The 20206-nt window shown below is 42.7% G+C and overlaps 1 protein-coding gene across 7 annotated transcripts in view; it reads right to left on the bottom strand.

Moving 5' to 3' along the window:
* The window catches only part of LOC140483948 (nuclear receptor subfamily 2 group C member 2-like), a 226292-nt gene that overhangs the window by 169784 nt on the left and 36302 nt on the right, over positions 1-20206 (bottom strand). For all 7 annotated transcript variants that reach the window (XM_072582812.1, XM_072582814.1, XM_072582815.1 and 4 more), the window contains 2 exons: positions 17244-17380; positions 9180-9416 (listed from right to left, as the gene is read on the bottom strand). In XM_072582812.1, coding sequence (XP_072438913.1) covers positions 9180-9416; positions 17244-17306 — 300 coding nt within the window. In that variant the 5' untranslated portion in view covers positions 17307-17380. The remainder of the gene's footprint in view (positions 1-9179; positions 9417-17243; positions 17381-20206) is intronic.

The raw sequence follows: 20206 nt of genomic DNA, 5'->3' as shown, positions 1-20206 counted from the left end.
GCTGCATCTCCAACTTTTACAGTTTTTCAGTTGTAGGGAACACCCATGATGTCGTTAGGGAGGCAGATCTAGGATTTTGATCCAGTGATAATGAAGGAACAGGGATACATTTTCAAGTCAGAATGGTGTGGGACTTGAAGAGGAAATTGCAGGTGCTGATTTTCCCATGTATCTGTGGTCCTTGCCATTCTAGGTGATCTGGTCACAAGCTTGGAAGGCACTTTTGAAGGAGTCTTGGTGATTTGCTGCAGTCCAGTTTGTAGATGACACACATTGCCACTGTGTTGGAGAGATAGAACATTGTAACTGGTGGAGTGCCAATCAAATGTTAAGCTTCTTAAGTCTTATCAGAGCTGCACTCATCCAGGAAAATGGATAGTACATCTCACTTCTGACCTGTGTCTTTTGTACAGACATTGAGAAGACAATACGCAAGTTACTTCCTAGCCTCTGACCTGCTCTTGTAGCCACAGTATTTATACAGCTAACCCAGTTCAGTTTCTGGTCAATGGTAACCCTGACGATTTTGACAGTGTGGGATTTGGTGATGGCAATGCCATGGAATATCAAGAGGAGATGGTTGTATTCTGTCTTATTAGAGATGGTGATTGCCTAGGACATGTGAATTAGTACTTGCCACTTAACCCAAACCTGGAAATTGTTGAGATTACTGCATTTAGACACAAAGGGCTTCGGTGTTTAATGAATGATGCTGAATATCATGCAATCATCAGCAAACACCCCCTACTTCTGATCTTGTGACAGAAAGAAGGTCATCCATGCAGTTGCTGAAGATGGATGGGCCAAGGATGCTGTTCTAAGGTTCTCCTGCAGTGGTGTCCTGGAACTGACCTCTGACAACCATAATCACCTTTCCTTTTCATTTGGTACAATTCCATTCAGTGGATTAAAAGTCGCAAACCAGAGAATTGGAAGTAATTTAGAATTCCATAAGATCATAAGACCATAAAACATAGGAGCAGAAGTTGGCCATTCAACCCATCTGCTTCACCATTCAATGACATCATGGCTGATCTGATAATCCTCCACTTTCCCTTACTGATTAAAAGTCTGTCTATTCCAGCCTTGAAAATACTTAATGACCCAGTCTCAACATCCTATTGCATCAAATCCCCTACATATGTGTTTTAATAAGATTGCCTCTCATTCTGTTATATGTCAAGGAGCACAGGCCCAATCTACACAACCTCTTCTCGCAAGAATGTCCCTCCATACGTAGTATCAACCCAGTGAATCTCTTCTGATCTGCCCTCAGTGCCAGTATATGTTTCATTAGGTCAAGCGTTCACATTGTGGTCTAACTAATGGACTGTAAGAGTTTCTACATGTACGTAGAAATCAAAAGGTTAGCACAAACTACTGAAAATCTCTTACAGTCTGAAACAGAAGAATGGTAACAGAGAAGAAGATGGCATACCATTCCTTCAAGAGAATCAAAGGCAGAGTTGAGAAGGAGAAGATGCTGGAGAAGCTGAAAGGTCTGAAGGAGAATAAATCACCTGGACTGAATGGAATACACCTCAAAATTATAAAGGGAGTAAGCTGAGGAGATTGTGGAGGTGGTGATCTTTTAGGAATCACTGAAGTTGGAAAGGTTCCAAAGAAAATGGATAATGAAACACTCCCGTTTCAGAAGGGACGGAGGCAGAAGACAAGCATTTATCAGCTAGTTAGTCTAACCTTGGTCATCGGAAAGATTTTAGCATTTATTATTCAGGATGAGATTGCAGAGTACTTGGAAGTGCGTGGTAAAGTAAGATCACAGTTTTGTTACAGGGAGATAATGCCTGACAAATGTGTTAGAATTCTTTAAGAAGGTATCAAGCAAGTTTGCAAAGCAGAGCCAGTGAGGTGACCTATCTGAATTTCCAGAAAGGTGCTGCACAGAAGATTGCCAAATAAGACTAGACCCATGGTGAAAGAAGCAAGGTACTGGCATGAATAGAAGACTACTGAAGTTCCATGAAGGTCAGTATTGGGATCACAACTATTCGTATTATACTTTAACGATATGGACAAAGGAACTGATGACATTGTTACTAAGTTTGCAGTTGACACAAAAATAAGTGGATGGGCAGGTAGTGTTGGGAAGCAGGGAGGCTGCAGAAGCACTTGGAGATTGGACAAAAAAGCGGTAGATGGAATACAATGTGAGAAAGTGGGAGGTTATGCACTTTGGTTGGAGAAATAGACATGTAGATTATTTTATAAATGGGGAAAAACTTTAGAAATCTGAAACACAAACAGACTTAGGTATCCTAGTTCAGGATTCCTTTAAGATGAATGTTAAGATGCAGGTTAAGTAATGTTACCATTTATTTTCAAAGAGCTAGAATACAAAAGCAGGCATGTACTAGTATAGGCTATGGTCAGACCACATTTGGAATATTGTGAGCAGTTTTGTGTCCCGTATTTAAGGAAGAATATGGTGGCCTTGGAGGGGATCCAGAGAAGGCTCACAAAAATGATTCTGGGATAAAGGGCATGTCATATGAAGGGTAGTTGAGGACTCTGGGTCCATATTCCATGGAAATTAGGGGAATATGGGTGGGGAGTCTCAAATGAAACTGACAGACTACTGAGAGTACTGGATAGAGTGGTCTCGGAGATGGTGTTTTTAACTAACAGGAGAGACTAGGACCTGAAGGCACAACCTCAGAGTGAGGGCTGATCCTTTAGGTCTGAAATGAGGAGGAATTTCTTCAGGCGGAGGGTGGAAATCTGTGGAACTCATTGCTGCAAAGGCTGTAGCGGCCAAGTCACTGAGTATCTTTAAGACAGAGATAGGTAAGTTCTCGAATAGTAAAGAGGTCAAGGTTTGTAGGGAGAAGACAGGAGAATGGGACTAAGAAACATAGCCGGCATGATTGAATAGTGGAGCTTACTTGATGGGCTAAATGGCCTAATTCTGCTCTTAGACCTTATGGTTTAGGACTAAAAATGGGTTACCCTGGTATCATAGAGTCATACAAAATAGAAACAAACTTGATAGAAGAACACACATTCAAAATAATAATAGGATTACACAAAGTCAACTGGGGAAAAGGAAATCATCTTTGACAAGCCAACTGGACATTTTGAGTATGGACTTAGTACAGTAGATGAGAAAAAATTGTGAATTTTGTTTATTTGGACTTTCAGAATGTTTGATGAAGTCCCACATAAGAGCTTAATGTGCAAATCAAGGGATGTGTGATTTATGGCAATATATTGGCATGGATTGAGAAATGGCTAGCAACCAAGAAACAGACAGTAAGAATAAATAGGGGTCAAAATGTCAAGATTATCAAAAAGAGCGCTAGGAGTGAGATGAGAAGAATTCAGAGAGTTGTTAGGATTTGGAATGCGCTGCCTGGGAGACTGGTGGAAGCTTTTAAGGGACAGCTAGATATATATTTGGAAGTGATGAATTTAGAGGGATCCGGAGATTGGGCTGGAGAATGGAACTAGCTGGATATTCTTTCAGGAGCAGGTACAGACACAATGGGCCAAATGACTTCTTTCTAGACTATAAATTCTATGGTTCTGAGAAGGCCATTTTCAGAATGGAAGGCTGTGACAATTTGGGCACTGTTAAGATCAATGCTTGGGCCTATTTACAATATATATTAAAAATTTGGATGAGGAAATCAAATGTAATCTTTCCAAGATTAGTGATGACACAAAGCTAGGTGGAATTAAGAGCTGGTGATTTGGAGAAGTGAAATGCGGAGACAAATGGGTGGCAGATGCAATATCCTGTGGATAAATCTTCGAGGAGAAAGTGAGGACTGCAGATGATGGAGATCAGAGCTGAAAATGTGTTGCTGGCAAAGCACAGCAGGTCAGGCAGCATCCAAGGAGCAGGAGAATCGACGTTTCGGGCATGAGCCCTTCTTCAGGAATGAGGAAAGTGTGTCCAGCAGGCTAAGGTAAAAGGTAGGGAGGAGGAACTTGGGGGAGGGGCGTTGGAAATGCGATAGGTGGAAGGAGGTCAAGGTGAGGGTGATAGGCCGGAGGAAGGGTGGGGCGGAGAGGTCAGGAAGAAGATTGCAGGTTAGGAAGGTGGTGCTGAGTTCGAGGGATTTGATGAGACAAGGTGGGGGAAGGGCAAATGAAGAAACTGGAGAAATCTGAGTTCATCCCTTGTGGCTGGAGGGTTCCTAGGCAGAAGATGAGACGCTCTTCCTCCAACCGTCGTGTTGCTATGGTCTGGCAATGCAGGAGTCCAAGGACCTGCATGTCCTTGGTGGAGTAGAGAGGGGGAGTTGAAGTGTTGAGCCACGGGGTGGTTGGGTTGGTTGGTCCGGGTGTCCCAGAGGTGTTCTCTGAAACGTTCCGCAAGTAGGCGGAGTGGTCTTTTCGGAACGTTGATAGGGGAGGGGAGGGAAATATATCCCTGGTGGTGGGGTCCTTTTGGAGGTGGCGGAAATGACGGCGGATGATACGCTGTATATGGACGTTTGTGGGGTGGTAGGTGAGGACCAGTGGGGTTCTGTCCTGGTGGCGATTGGAGGGGCGGGGCTCAAGGGCGGAGGAGCAGGAAGTAGAGGAGATGCGGTGGAGGGCATCGTCGATCACGTCTGGGGGGAAATTGCGGTCTTTGAAAAAGGCCACTCCCTCCGTGACTCCCTCGTCAGGTCCACACTCCCCACCAACCCAACCTCCACTCCCGGCACCTTCCCCTGCAACCGCAAGAAATGCAAAACTTGCGCCCACACGTCCCCCCTTACTTCCCTCCAAGGCCCCAAGGGATCCTTGCATATCCGCCACAAATTCACCTGCACCTCCACACACACCATTTATTGCATCCACTGCACCCGATGTGGCCTCCTCTATATTAGGGAGACAGGCCGCCTACTTGCGGAACATTCCAGAGAACACCTCTGGGACACCCGGACCAACCAACCCAACCACCCCGTGGCTCAACACTTCAACTCCCCCTCCCACTCCACCAAGGACATGCAGGTCCTTGGATTCCTCCATCGCCAGACCATAGCAACACGACAGGTGGAGGAAGAGCGCCTCATCTTCCGCCTAGGAACCCTCCAACCACAAGGGATGAACTCAGATTTCTCCAGTTTCCTCATTTTCCCTCCCCCCACCATGTGTCAGTCAAATCACTCGAACTCAGCACCGCCTTCCTAACCTGCAATATTCTCCCTGACCTCTCCGCCCCCAACCCCACTCCGGCCTATCACCCTCACCTTGACCTCCTTCCACCTATCGCATTTCCAACGCCCCTCCCCCAAGTCCCTCCTCCCTACCTTTTATCTTAACCTGCTGGACACACTTTCCTCATTCCTGAAGAAGGGCTCATGCCCGAAACGTCGATTCTCCTGCTCCTTGGATGCTGCCTGACCTGCTGTGCTTTTCCAGCAACACATTTTCAGCTCATGTGGATAAATGTAAAGTTGTCCATTTCAATAGGGAAAACAGAATGGCAGCACATTATTATAGTAGATTAAGAAATGTTGATTACAAAGGGTCCTGAATCCTCTTGTACACCAGTCATCGAAAGCAAACATGAAGCTGTAGCAAACAGGAAAGCAAATGGTATTTGCCTTCATTACAACAGGATTTGAGTTCAGGAACAAGAAAGCCTTAAAGCAGCTGCACAGGCTCTTGGTGAGATCACATGTGGAGTATTCTGTGAAATTCTGGTCTCCTTTCAAAGTAAGGGAAATCTTTCATAGATGGAGTGTAGCCAAGGTTCACCAGACTAATTCCTGGGATGGCAGGCTTGTCGTATGAGGAGAGTGTGGATCAACCGTGTGTGTACTCCCTGGAGTTTAGACCAATGAGAGGTGATCACACTGAAACATAGAATATGCTGATATCCCTGCACAGACTGGATTCAGGGGTGATGTTGCTCCTGGCTAAGGATTCAGATCAAGGGGTTATTGTTTGAGATATATTTACTAATTTTAGGCTGAGCTGAGCAGAAATTTCTTCACTTGGACGACAGTGGGCCTGTACAACTTGCTACCACAGAAGGCTGCGGAAGCCAAGTTACTGAATACAGAAGGACCTCGATTATCTAAATGTCGATTATCCAGATTTTGGATTATCCAAACAAGATTGCAAGGTCCTAACGCTTGGTGAAACTGTGTTCTCCGGCATTCGAATGTCTGAACAAAATACTCCCCGCCCTTGTTGTTCAGATAATCGAGGTTCCTCTGTATATTTAAGAAAGAGATATTTCTACAGGCTAAACATGTTTTTGGATAAAGTGGGGTGTATGACATTGAAATAGAGGATCAGCCGTGATCTTACCGAACGGCACAACGGGCTTAATGGTCTACTTTTGCTCCATTTTACTGTTTCTCAGAGAACTCTGCAGAGTTGACAGACCTGGGTTTGCTGAAATTTCTGATGCCTGGATTAATACCAGGTGATCTATCCAGTTTCATTCCTCTCTTTAAACTTTGTAGAATGTTTTGTTAGGGCATTTCAGAGGGCAGTTTCTGGAGTCACATGTAGATCAGACTAGCTTTGAATTCCAGCTTTCTTTTATTAATTGAATTGACATTAAATCAGCTGCCCATATGCGACTGGACTCAAATCTCAAGTATTTAAAAAAGAGCTTCTGGCTTATTAGCCTGGTGTCATTACCAGTACGCCACCATATCCCCTTAATGAGTAATGTGAAGTGATTGTTTGAATTTGTTCAATGTTCAAGAAAAGGTGCCCTACATAGTTCAAGGAAAATATGTTGACAGACATCAGTAGATCTCCCATATCCATTACGAGTCTATTTCTGCAAAGAATGCAAAAACGTGAGGATCTCTGATTTATAACCACAGATGAGACAATATACTATTTATACATTCTATAACCTTTAAAGGTGTTTTAGGGATTTAATTTCACATTACTGATAATTATTCTTTGAAATTTTTACAGACATCTCTTAACTCGAAGCAGTTTAAAGATAAAAGATGCTCCAACTGGAACCAGGGGGCTTGAGGGAGTGTAGCTGATGGAGAAATTTGTGATTTTGGAAGGACCAAGAAAAGGCACACAGGTTTGGTAGAAAGGGGAAGGTCTTCTGCAGTTTGACAGGGCTAATAAGTGTGACTGTTTCATTGCAGTAGTTTTGGGACCTCCTGGGGTGCTTTCACTGGTTATCATTGGCAGTAAAACTGCAGATTTGACACAACTGGGTGGAAAGTGAATGCCACAAATTTTGATATGGCTGGTCATGGTTTGGTATAGTACATGGTACTAGCCACGAAGAGCAGGGTTCAAGTCTCACTCCAGAAGCCATGCACAAAAATCAAGTTCAAAAGCCTGCTGCAGTGCTATGGCGTACTGCACGGTCAGTAGTGACATTATTTAGATGCAATGTTAAATGGGAGCTCCCTCCATTTTCCATTTTCTCAGCTGGACACAAAAGATTATGTGATATTATTTCAAAAACAGCAGAGAAGTTATATCCAGGATCGAACCTTCAATTAATATTTCAGAAAAAAAATCATCTGGTCAATGTCACATCAGTATTAATGGGAGTTTACTGCATGCAAATTGGTTTCCACATTAGAACATTCATTACACATCAAAATGCATTTGAATAGCTGTAAAGTGCTTTAAGATATCTGCTAGTTTCACTAGGAATATTTTCAAGGCATCAGACATTTGAACCAATACAAACAGCTTTTGAGTCCAGGAAAAACTGCCTGAATTGGTCCAGTTGCAGTTTGCTACAATCCTGAGACTGCAGTGTACAAGGAGACACCCAGACGCATGTAAACAAGAAACATCTCAACCACGCCTGAAAGACAAAATTGTAGACTCTGAAAATAACTCTTGCGTTAAGAGTTGACATGACCAATTACTGAATCAACGATTGACCATCGCTCTGGGGAAAACGTCATGTCAGCATCACACAAAAAAAAAAATTCAAAGAACAGTCAGGGGTACTTTATTCCACACTGTGGTCTATATTCGAACTGCTGAACTTGTTTCTCCCATTCTGTATTTGTCCATCCATAACTTTTGTGAAACCATCTCATTTTGTTTCTCTTATTCATGAATGCATGTGCATATTTGGGGTGTTAAAAGGTTGTAGCTTATAATCCTGGACTCAAAGGGTTGTAGATTATAATCATAAGTAATTAATTTCTGTTTGCCATTTGCTGAAAAGTATGTTTGCCTGCAATAAAGTCAATTTTCCATTAATGATGAAATCTGACGTGAACTACTTTGTCTTGAATAGCAGTCAAAGTCAGTAATTTTAGTGGTTAAATTTTATCAATCAGGCCCAACCACTCTGAGGCGCTTCACCAACTACCTTCCCTCCATTATAAAATCAAAAGTAAAGATGCTCACCGATGATTCTACAATGTTAGCATCTTTCCTGACTTCTTAGATATTCCCCTGCTCTTACAAACTATGTCACCACTGATAAGGGCAAGTGTCCCATATGCCTTCGTAATTACCCTAATACCCTGTCCTGCCACCTTTAAGGATCTCTGACAAGCATCCCAAGATCCCTCTGAGCTTCTGGGTGCCTTGCCATTCACTGAGTACTCCTTTATCTTGTTCCTTCTTCTAAAATGCATCACTTCTCATTTATCAGGGTTGCTGATTTGCTCACCTGACCAATCCATTTATGTCCTACTGTCACCTAACACCTTTCTTCTCACTGTCAATCAAGATCAATCTTTGTGTCATATGCAAACTTACTTACCCTCTCACTCAAGAATTTCTATAGAAAATCCAAACCTTCATCAGTATCCAACTGACAGAGCTTTCAGACACAAAATACTTTGCTTCTGACAAGAAGTGACAGTGCTAAGTTCACAGAATGTTTCCTTTTCAGTAAGGCTGTAACCCCTGTCCAAATATCCACTTGTTTCCCTCACTGGTCATCTTGTTTAAACTTAGAGAACATTGGAAGACAATCAAACAACAATGTAACCTTGCTTTCTGCTATTCTGCATCATGGTTATGAGAAATATCGTTTTCTACCTGAAATGAGCCTTTTCCCATTATGGGTGCTAGTTCCAAATTCTACCATTGTCCTCCTCGATTTCTTAGGCAGGTTTCTTTTCTGATTGTTTCTCAGATCCAATATTGCCTCATTAGCAGAATTAACTGAACGTTCATATTATCACAGGATGAATTGCTGACCCACATGATTAATGGAGAATACAGCAATACGTTACATAAATATTTACCTGAAATCTTTGAGGTACAGTACCATCTGTAGTGGTAAGGATTAGCTGTTTTGAACTGGAGCTTTCAGGTGTTGTCAGAACAAGTTTGCCTTGGACTGGGCTGTCTCCTTCTTCCAGTATCACCTTTGCTTCACCTCTACCTTCTGGACTGGCCAATATAAACTGTTTGGAGGCTACAGCTGTGTCTAAAGCTGTTACAATTTGAATCTTCTGTCCTGTTTGTTCATCAGTTACAATCTGCAAAACATTATTAATAATTTATTTTATAATCTGAGCCATGTAAAATTGTGTTTTAATGTCAGTGTCAGTGTTGGAGCCTACTATCTGGAAATTAAACAAAACCTTTCCCTTTTTTTAAGTTGCATTTTTATGCTATTTGTAACAATAGCATTTTTCAGCCATTTATGTTAGACAGATTACATTTCTGAGATTTGTGCTGGATGCTCTACTCAGTTAGAAAATTACCAAGCAGCCCCAGGATGGGAACTTCAACTGGAACTGAATGCAAGTTGACTTGGGCCCAGAGCATTTGGTTGCTCTACAATGAAGTCTCACATGATGCTCCTCATCTATTCTTAACAAATGACATTTGTTGAATCAGGCCAAGGATCAAGCTATACCATCAACCAAAACTTGAATATTGCTGAAATGAGGAACAGTTTGTTAACGGTTTTCATCTTGCACAATTTCAACTGTTCAAAATGGGTGACAGCCTTACAAGGCGCGAAAGTGTATGATTGAAATATATCTAATTCTAACAGGGTTGGACAGATGAGATGAGATACAATGCTGTTTTTCCTTTTTGGAGACAGTCTAGAACCAGAGAATACAGTCTCAGGATATGGTGTCAATCATTTAGGAATAAAATGATGAAGATTTCTTTAACTCAAATCTGCAGAATTTTCTGCCACAGAATGCTGTGGAGGCCAAATTACTGAGTGTATTCAAGAAAAAGATTGATAATGTTTTGATATCAAGGGGCATGAAGAGAAAGCAGCAATATCGCTTTGAGTTCGAGGAACAACCACAATGATGTTGAATAGAAGAGAGGCCTGAGGGCTCCTAGAATAAATGTTTCCTGCAGAGCTCAACATCAGCTCAAGGTGTACCTTTTCATTCTTCGATCAGGAACTTTGCAAGCTCCCAGACTCACATGGATTTCAACAGTTTAAGAACAATTTTTGCTCCAATGTTTAACATCTGTTTTGGGATGCCAGCTGTTGGCTGATTTTTAATTTCATTATTTATATCTCTACTGAACACATCTTTGGACTTTTTAACTTGTCTCATTATGACTTCATGCCTCCTTATTGCAATATCATTGCCTATGTCATTTAATCTCTCCTGTTTTCTATTCTATCAGAGCTTCCAGTTTAATTCTTTTCCACTTCAAACTCCTCTTTTTATGTACTTACATTAAATTAGTTTCAACTCTTCTTTTTCCACTTCTGATGGAAGGGGAAATATTGGGTATGGTATGGAGAACATCTATTTCTATTCAAGAAAAGTTTAGTGATGTGGCAGACACACACAATCTTGCAAAAGTGTGACATGTCTGAACTAACCTTCAAGTTTTTCTGAAGCTGGGATGTTGCGCACTGAGTAAAGTAACACCAGGCAAAACTATGCAGATCTCATCGCTGAGAGGGGAAGCACAGGTTCTGGGGAGGACTAGGGTGACACCTGGAAGGATAGAGGGATACCAGGCAAACCTGCCAGGTTTGAATATACAGATGATTTCAGAATTCAAGTAATGCACTGTCCGCAATACTTACCATGTATAAATACATGAGAACGCTTGTTGAGCTCTATTTCAGTTGTCTCTAGAATGTTGCTTTCTCAATGCATTGGCAAAATAAACCATCGTTAACCTATACTTGAGTCCCCTGAGATTGTTTTGTAACAATCTACCTCAATACCTGAAAAGCTCTGTTCCTCTCTTCACAGATGCTACTTGAGCTATTGATTCATTATGACTAAAATTTAAAAAAATTAATAATCAGGTTAATATTTTGCCATGGGCTAAATGGAATTCCATAGCTTCAACTTTAGTCAACGGTATGTTATCAGGGACTTTATAATTGTTTTCTGGAAATCCAAATAATTAACATCTTCAAACAATACAGTCCAATTCATCAGGTATGATTTATTCTTGATATATCCATGCTGAGTCTCTCTGATCACCTGAAAACTTTCAAAGTATCCAATCATCCTGGTCTTAGTTATAGACTAGTAATTTCCCAAACACAATGGACAAAGAACAGTGTCGCACAACAAATAGCTCTTCTGCCCACCAAGGCTGCGCTGACACGTATTGCTTTTCTGAACTAAGAACATTTTGCCTCTACACAGTTACATCCCTCTATTCCCTGCCTATTAATATATCTATCAGGTACCTGCCTCTTAAAAATATTGCCTTTTTGTCTGCATTTACCAATTCCTCTAGGAACGTATTCCAAAAACTTGGCACCCTCTGTGTAAAACAACATGCCTCTCACATCTCCTTCAAACCTTCCCCCTTTTACCACAGAACTACGCCCTCTAGTAACAGGCATTTCTATCATGGGAAAAAGGCCTGTCTAGCTATGCCTGTCAATTTTGCAAACTTCTATCTTCCTGCTAATTAAAACTAACACCCCAGAAAAGCTCACCTCACAATCTACTAAAAGTGTGAGAGTGAAAGAAAACCCCTGATTACCACTGATAAAGCAACAATTTACTAACACTAACAGTGAACACCAAACAAAAACTATTTAAAAACCCAAGCCTCCATTATCTTAATCTGGTCCCAAATCTATTAAAATTCTGCTCCAGTAACACAATTATTAAATATTAATTAAATCTCTTAACATCAAAACACAATCACAAGCTGATTGCTACATATTATCAATTCTCAAACTCTCTGCACCTATCAACTAGTCACATACACATGTGCTGTCACAATCTCTTAGCTCAGCAAAGGCACCTCTCTCTCAAAGTGACCATACACTCTTTTGACTTCATAACATAGGCAACAATCTGGTAAACCATTTCTGTACCATCCGCAAAGCCTCCATATCCTTATTGTTGTTTAGCAAACAGAACTGTACGGAATATTCCAAATGTGACCCAATTTAAGTTTGATACAACTGGAACATGACTTGACAATTTTTATACTGTATGGCCCGACCAATGAAGGGTAGTGTGCCATATGCCTTCTTGACCACCTTATCCACTTGTGTTGCCACTTTCAAGGAACTGTGGATCTGTACGCCCAAATCCTTTTGTATATTAATGTTTCAAAGGGAATTGCCATTTACTGTATATTTCCAAAATGAGTCACCTCATATTTGTCCAGATTAAATTCGATCTGCCATTTATCTGCCCAAATCTCCAGCGTATCTATATGCTGCTGTATGCTCTGGCAATCCATCTCACTGTCTGCAGTTTCCCCAGCCTTTGTATCACCTGCAAAGTTACTAATCTGGCCAACTACATTCTCCTCCAAATCATTTATACATTTATTATGAGCAACAGGGGTCCCAACATTGATCATAGCTCAACACCAAGGTTATTGATCTATAGTCAGAAAAACATCTTTCCATCACTACTCTGTCTGCTATGATCAAGCCGGTTGGTTCTCTATCCATCTTCCCATTTTACCATCTCACCATAGGTCCAGGGATCTTGTGAAAAGCTTTGCTAAACTCCACATAATCATCATGTATTGTACTACCCTCTTGTCACTGCCTCAAAAAGCTCAAATCAAGTATATGAGACATGACTTGCTGCACACCAAAGCCCATACTTTTTCTAAATGTGAATATATCTTGTCCTTAAAAATCTTCTCCAATAATTTTCCTCCCACAGACATAAGGCTCACTAGCCTGCAATTTCCCCGATTACCCCTGCTGCCCTTCTTAAAAACAGGAACATTGGCTATTTTCCTCTGAGACCTCTCCTGCAACTGAACAGGATACAAAGATTTCGTACAGGGCCTCAACAATTTCCTTCCTTACCTCCCTCAGTATTTTGGGATAGATCCCAACAGGTCCTGTGGACTTGTCTACCTAAATGCTTTTCAAAACACCAAACAACACCTCATTTTTTTAATATCAACATGCCCTAGAATATCAGCATACCAGAGTCCCCATCCATTATTATGTCCTCCTGTTGTGAGTATCAAGGCAAGTTAGGACCTTACCCACTTCCTCCAGTTCCATGCATAAATTCTCTCCTTAGTCTTTGGACTAGTAAAGGACCTATCCTTTACCCTAGTGACCCTGTGGCTCCTTACATACGTACAAAATACCTTGAGATTCTCCTTAATCCTGTTTGCCGAGGACATTCCATGGCATCTTTTAGCCTCCCTAACTCCTTGTTTGATTTCTTTCCTGCTTTCTTTATATTCTTACAGGCATCTGTCAGTTTTCAGTTTCCTAAACCTTATGTAAACCTCTATTTTTCTTTTTGATGGAGCTCACAATTTCTCGCCATCCAAGGTTCCCGGTTCTTGTCATTCTTATCCTTCATTTTCACAGGAACATGCTCGTCCTGACTCTAATCAATTGCTCTTTAAAAGGTTTTTACATGCCAAAGGTGGATTTACCCTCAAACGGCTACCCCCAATCTACATTCCCAATTCCTGCCTAATATTGTGGTAGTTAGCCTTTCCTCAATTTAGTATTTTCACTCGAGGACTACTCTTTTCCTTATCCACAAGTAACTTAAAAGTTACAGAATTATGGTCATTGTTCCTGAAATGCTCCCCCACTGAAACGGTCATTCCCTAATACCAGGTCACTAAAGCCCCTTCTGCAGTTGGATTAATTGTATATTGCTTCAAGAAACCCTCCTGGATTCATCTCACAAACTCCCTCATCCACAAAGAGAGCTTTGAGCAATAGAAGCAAGTTAAAAATCGCCCACTACAATAACCCTATGGTTGTGGAAAAATATAAAACAATCTGTCCACATATCTGATCCTGTAACTCCTGCTGGCAGTTGAGAGACCTGTACTTGAAGAGGAGGTGATGGCCTAGCCGTATTATCATTGAACAGTTAATCCAAAGACCCAGGAATGTTCTGGGGCCCCGAAGTCGAATCATGTCATTGTCGATGGTGGAATTTGAATTCAACAAAAAACAAACGACAATAAGAGTCTAATGATGGCCATGAGTCCATTGTCAATTGTCAGAAAAACCCACCCTTCAGGAAAGAAAACTGCCATCCTTAGTGGTCTGGCCTACATGTGACTCCAGATCCACAGCAATACGATTGACTTTTAACTGTCCTTTAGGCAGTTAGGGATGCACAATAAATGCTGGCCCAACTGAAGCTGTCAACCCACAAATGAATTTAAAAAAATACAATTTCCATGAGAGTGATTACACCCTTCTTACTCCTGAGCTGTACCCATGTGACTTCAGTAGGCAAGCCATCCAAGGGTGTCCTTCCTCAGTATAGCTGTGATATTGTCCCTAATCACTAATGTAACTCCCCACTGCCTTTACAACCCTCTCTATCTTGCCTCAGACATCTAAATCCCAGAACTGTTAAGCCTCGTGCCTCTCAACCAAAACTTTGTAATAGCTGCAATATCATAGTTATACATATTAATCAAAACTCTACCTGGCATACTCTGCCTTACTGTCATTTGTATTAAAACAAATGCACCTTAGACTGCTAATCTCATCATGTTCAGTGACTTCTCCCTATTTGTTCTTTCTCTTAGGATTACTGCTCCTAGTAGTTTCAAACTCCTCCTCAGTCATTTCACTTTCTAATCTACTGCTCTGGTTCCCACCCCCTCCAATGCACTAGCAAATGTTCCTGCCAGGAAATTTGTGCCCCTCTGGTTTAGATACATCCTGGACTTCTTATGCAGGTCCCACTGCCCTGGAAGGTATCCAATAATCTAAATACCTGAAGCCCTCATTAGATCGACTGCTTTATAATGCTGTGATGTCCCTCGGTCAACCTTTTGTAAAATAAAGGAGTTTATATATTCATCATAAGATGAAGTGTCTATATCACATGCTGTCTGCTACGGTTTAAATGATACTTCTCTTCACCAATGGTCCCCAGCATACCAAATGTATTCAGCAAAGTAGAGGTGGGAGGGGACAGAATTCTTGAACATTAACTCTCCTAGTGTGTTAGGCCTCGAGCAGCACACTGGAATCAGAACCCACTATTTCTGGAGTAATTACAAAAGTTAAAAATTGAAGAAAGTATGCGAAAGTTTCCAATTTACCAGTCCTATGGACCCAGGTTATCTGAAAACACAGACAGGTTTCTGCACTCAACAAAAATGACTATTTATTGCACATAAATAGACTCTCGTCACAGGTAAATAATTGTGTAGTGTTGTCATATAACTTAACTAGTCCTTGGCAATGGGTTTCATCTGCCTCACGTACAAAAGGTCTCCGGTTTGAAAGTGTGCTGTCTACACTTTTACTACATTTAAACCGACCGACTCACACAGCTACCTCGAGTACACCTCCTCCCACCCTCCCCCTGTAAAAATGCCATCCCATATTCCCAATTCCTTCGCCTCCGCTGCATCTGCTCCCAGGAGGACCAATTGCAATTCCGAACAACCCAGATGGCCTCCTTCTTCAAAGACCGCAATTTCCCCTCAGAAATGGTTGACGATGCTCTCCACCGCATCTCCTCCACTTCCCGCTCCTCGGCCCTTGAACCCCGCCCCTCCAATCGCCACCAGGACAGCACCCCACTGGTCCTCACCTACCAACCCACCAACCTCCAGATACATCGTATCATCCTTCGTTATTTCCGCCACCTGCAAACAGACCCCACCACCAAGGATATATTTCCCTCCCCTCCCCTATCAGCGTTCCGGAAAGTACACTCCCTCCGCGACTCCCTCGTCAGGTCCACACCCCCCACCAACCCAACCTCCACTCCCGGCACCTTCCCCTGCAACCGCAAGAAATGCAAAACTTGCGCCCACACCTCCCCCCTCACTTCCCTCCAAGGCCCCAAGGGATCCTTCCATATCCGTCACAAATTCACCCGCACCTCCACACACATCACTTAATGCATCTGCTGCACCCAATGTGGCCTCCTCTACATTGGGGAGATAGGACGCCTACTTGCAGAACGTTTCAGAGAACACCTCTGGGACACCCGGACCAACCAACCCAACCACCCCGTGGCTCAACACTTCAACTCCCCCTCCCACTCTAAGGACATGCAGGTCCTTGGACTCCTCCATCGCCAGACCATGGCAACACAACGCCTGGAGGAAGAGCACCTCATCTTCCGCCTAGGAACCCTCCAACCACAAGGGATGAATGCAGATTTCTCCAGCTTCCTCATTTCCCCCACCTTGTCTCAGTCCCAACCCTCGGACTCAGCACCGCCTTCTTGACCCGCTATCTTCTTCCCGACCTCTCCGCCCCCACCCACCCCCTCCAGCCTATCACCCTCACCTTAACCTCCTTCCACCTATCGCATTCCCAACTCCCCTCCCCCAAGTCCCGCCTCCCTATCTTTTATCTTAGCCTGCTTGGCACACCTTCCTCATTCCTGAAGAAGGGCTTATGCCCGAAACGTCGATTCTCCTGCTCCTTGGATGCTGCCTGACCTGCTGCGCTTTTCCAGCAACACATTTTTCAACTCTGATCTCCAGCATCTGCAGTCCTCACTTTCTCCTGGTCTTCACTTGTTGGGGGAAGTGGATGCAATTTGTAGGGAGTTCTTGTGGTGCAGTGGTAGCATCCCTACTTCTGACCCAGGAGACACACAGAGTTATGTCCCATCTATTTCAGAGGTGTGTAATTATATTTATGAGCAGGTTGATTAGAAAATACCTACACATCCCTTGGCTCCAGCTCATCTGCAAATAGACAGGTGGCAGGACAGACAGGGAACTGGGTCAGACATACGGTAAAGGAAATGTTAGGAAATGCAAAGAAATTATTCAAATTTCAACTCTATTTTTGAACACGTTTCCAAGGAAGAACCCTCTTTTTAAACAACAATTCTGTTAACTTATTACCAACAAATATAGCCAATGTTGGTTACGTAGCATGGCACACAAACACTGCCACTTACCTGAATCCTTTGAGGGGAGGAAACAGGAGAGTCTGTGGAGATTATCTGGATTTTCTGAGTCATCACCGGTGATTCTGGCAGCGTGGCCTGAAACACTGCACTAGTGCTCTAGTGACATGGACATGAACATGTATGGCCTAGAATAGAATAATTCAAAGTGAACACATATTTAAAAGGCTGATGTGCACTAGACAAACATTGTGTTACGACACAAAGACAGACAGTTAAATCAAATTTGCCTCTCTATCTCTGTATTCACAACACAGTAAAATTAAAACATTAGTGAAAACAAAAACTGACCCCAATGGTTCCTAACCAGATGTCGTGAATAATCAATACCAGACACCAATTTTATAGCTTAAACAAAGAATTAACAATTATTAATGCAGTAGCTTTAACACAGTAAGGTTAAACAAGCTAATCTTCTTTGATTGTAACCTCATTCTGATGTAAACAGACAGGCAGACATAGTTACAGAAAAAATTAAAGAGAAAAAAAAGGAAATGTCAGTTCACTGCTAGCAAACATTGTGCATTCACTGGTAATAATATTCCAAAATTCCCTGGGTGCAGATAGGTTTCCAGTTGATTGCAAAAATGCTGAGATAACACCCTTATTCAAACAGGCAGAAAAGAGAAAACTACAGATCAGTTAAATTACATGCCACTGGGAACTGTTAGACTCTTTTACTAAGGAAGTAATAACAGGACATTTGGAAAGTCAAAATAAAACCATGCTGACTATGGATTATATGAAAAGTAAATCACATTAAACTAATTCACTAAAGTTCTTTGACGAATGAATTCTGGGGATCCTATAGATGTAGTACATCTGGACTTCCAGAAGGCATTTAATAAGGTGCTGAAAATGTGTTGCTGGAAAAGCGCAGCAGGTCAGGCAGCATCCTAGGAGCAGGAGAATCGACGTTTCGGGCTTGAGCCCTTCTTCAGGAATGAGGAAAATGTGTCCAGCAGGCTAAGATAAAAGGTAGGGAGGAGGGACTTGGGGGAGGGGCGTTGGAAATGCGATAGGTGGAAGGAGGTTAAGGTGAGGGTGATAGGCCAGAGCAGGGGTGGGGGCGGAGAGGTCAGGAAGAATATTGCAGGTTAGGAAGGTGGTGCTGAGTTCGAGAATTGGGACTGAGACAAGGTGGAGGGAGGAGAAATGAGGAAACTGGAGAAATCTGAGTTCATCCCTTGTGGTTGGAGGGTTCCTAGGCGGAAGATGAGGTGCACTTCCTCCAGCCGTCATGTTGCTATGGTCTGACGATGGAGGAGTCCAAGGACCTGCATGTCCTTGGTGGAGTGGGAGGGGGAGTTGAAGTGTTCAGCCACGGGGTGGTTGGGTTGGTTGGTCTGGGAGTCCCAGAGGTGTTCTCTGAAACGTTCTGCAAGTAGGCGGCCTGTCTCCCCAATATAGAGGAGGCCACATCGGGTGCAGCGGATGCAGTAAATGATGTGTGTGGAGGTGCAGGTGAATTTGTGGTGGATATGGAAGGATCCCTTGGGGCCTTGGAGGGAAGTAAGGGGGGGGGGGGGGGTGGTGGTGGTGGTGTGGGCGCAAGTTTTGCATTTCTTGCAGTTGCAGGAGAAGGTGCCGGTAGTGGAGGTTGGGTTGGTGGGGGGTGTGGACCTGACGAGGGAGTGACGGAGGGAGTGGTCTTTTCAGAACGCTGATAAGGGAGGGAAGGGAAATATATCCCTGATGGTGGGGTCCATTTGGAGGTGGCGGATGATACTATATGGAGGTTGGTGGGGTGGTAGGTGAGGACCAGTGGGGTTCTGTCCTGGTGGCAATTGGAAGGGCATGGCTCAAGGGCGGAGGAGCGGGAAGTGGAGGAGATGCGGTGGAGAGCATCGTCGATCACATCTGGAGGGAAATTGCGGTCTTTGAAGAAGGAGACCACAGAAAAGGCACATGGAGCCAGGGGTAACTTATTAGCTTAGACAGTGGACTGGCTAACCAACAGAAAGCAAAGAATCGGGATAAATGGATCTTTTTCTGGCTGGCACAACGTAATTAGCCTGGTGCCACAGATTGTGGCACTTAGGCGTCAGCCATTTATAATCTGTATTGATGACTTGGATTCAGGAATAGAAAGCATGATAGCCAAATTTGCAGATTACTCAAAAATAGGTGGGACATTGCAATGAACAATGGCAGAATAGTTGTCTTGCACATACACCACCTTTTCCTAGCTACAATCAGTTCTGAAGGGTCATTGGATCCAAAATGTTGACTCTGGTTTCGCTCCAGAGTTTATCCAGCAGTTTCTGTTTTTGTTTTAGATTTCCATCCTCTGTAGATCTTAAGTTTTTTTTGTTTGGTATCCAGATACAGCAGGTAATAAGAAAGACAAATGGAATTCTGGCATTTATTGCTCAAGGAATAGAGTATAAGAGTAGGGAAATGCTGCTGCAGCTGTACAAGGCATAAGTGAGACCGCACTGGAGTTTTGATCACCTTATTTGAGGCAGGATGTAGCTGTAAGGGAGGCAGTTCAGAAGAGATTCACTAGATGGATTCCAGAGATGAGGACTTTGTCTTAGAAAGCCAGATTGAGCAGTTTATGCCAACACTCTCTGGAGTTTAAAAGAATGAGAGGAGGTCTAATTAAGGGATCTAAGCTGCTAAAGGGAATTGACAAAGTAGACATGGTAAGGATGGTTCCTCGGGTTAGGTAATATAAAATAAGTGGTCATTGTTTTAGAATAAGGGATAGCAGAGTTAATGCAGAGATGAGGAAAAAGTACTTCTCTCAAGAGGTTAAGAATCTGTGGTATTCACCACACCAGAGTGCAGTGGATGCTGGGAAATTGAGTAAATTTGAGGAGGTGATATTTTTAATTAGTAATGGTTGGAAATGTTATGGAGCGTGGCCAGTATAGTGGATTTGAGGTGGAGATGAGATTAGCCATTATCATATCAAATAGTGGAACAGGTTGGAGAAGCTAAATTGCCTA

This window comes from Chiloscyllium punctatum, chromosome 12 (genome assembly GCF_047496795.1).
Source record: "Chiloscyllium punctatum isolate Juve2018m chromosome 12, sChiPun1.3, whole genome shotgun sequence".
Lineage (NCBI taxonomy): Eukaryota > Metazoa > Chordata > Chondrichthyes > Orectolobiformes > Hemiscylliidae > Chiloscyllium > Chiloscyllium punctatum.
Note: the sequence above shows the minus strand (reverse complement) of the source record. Positions and strands in the feature narration are given on the sequence as shown.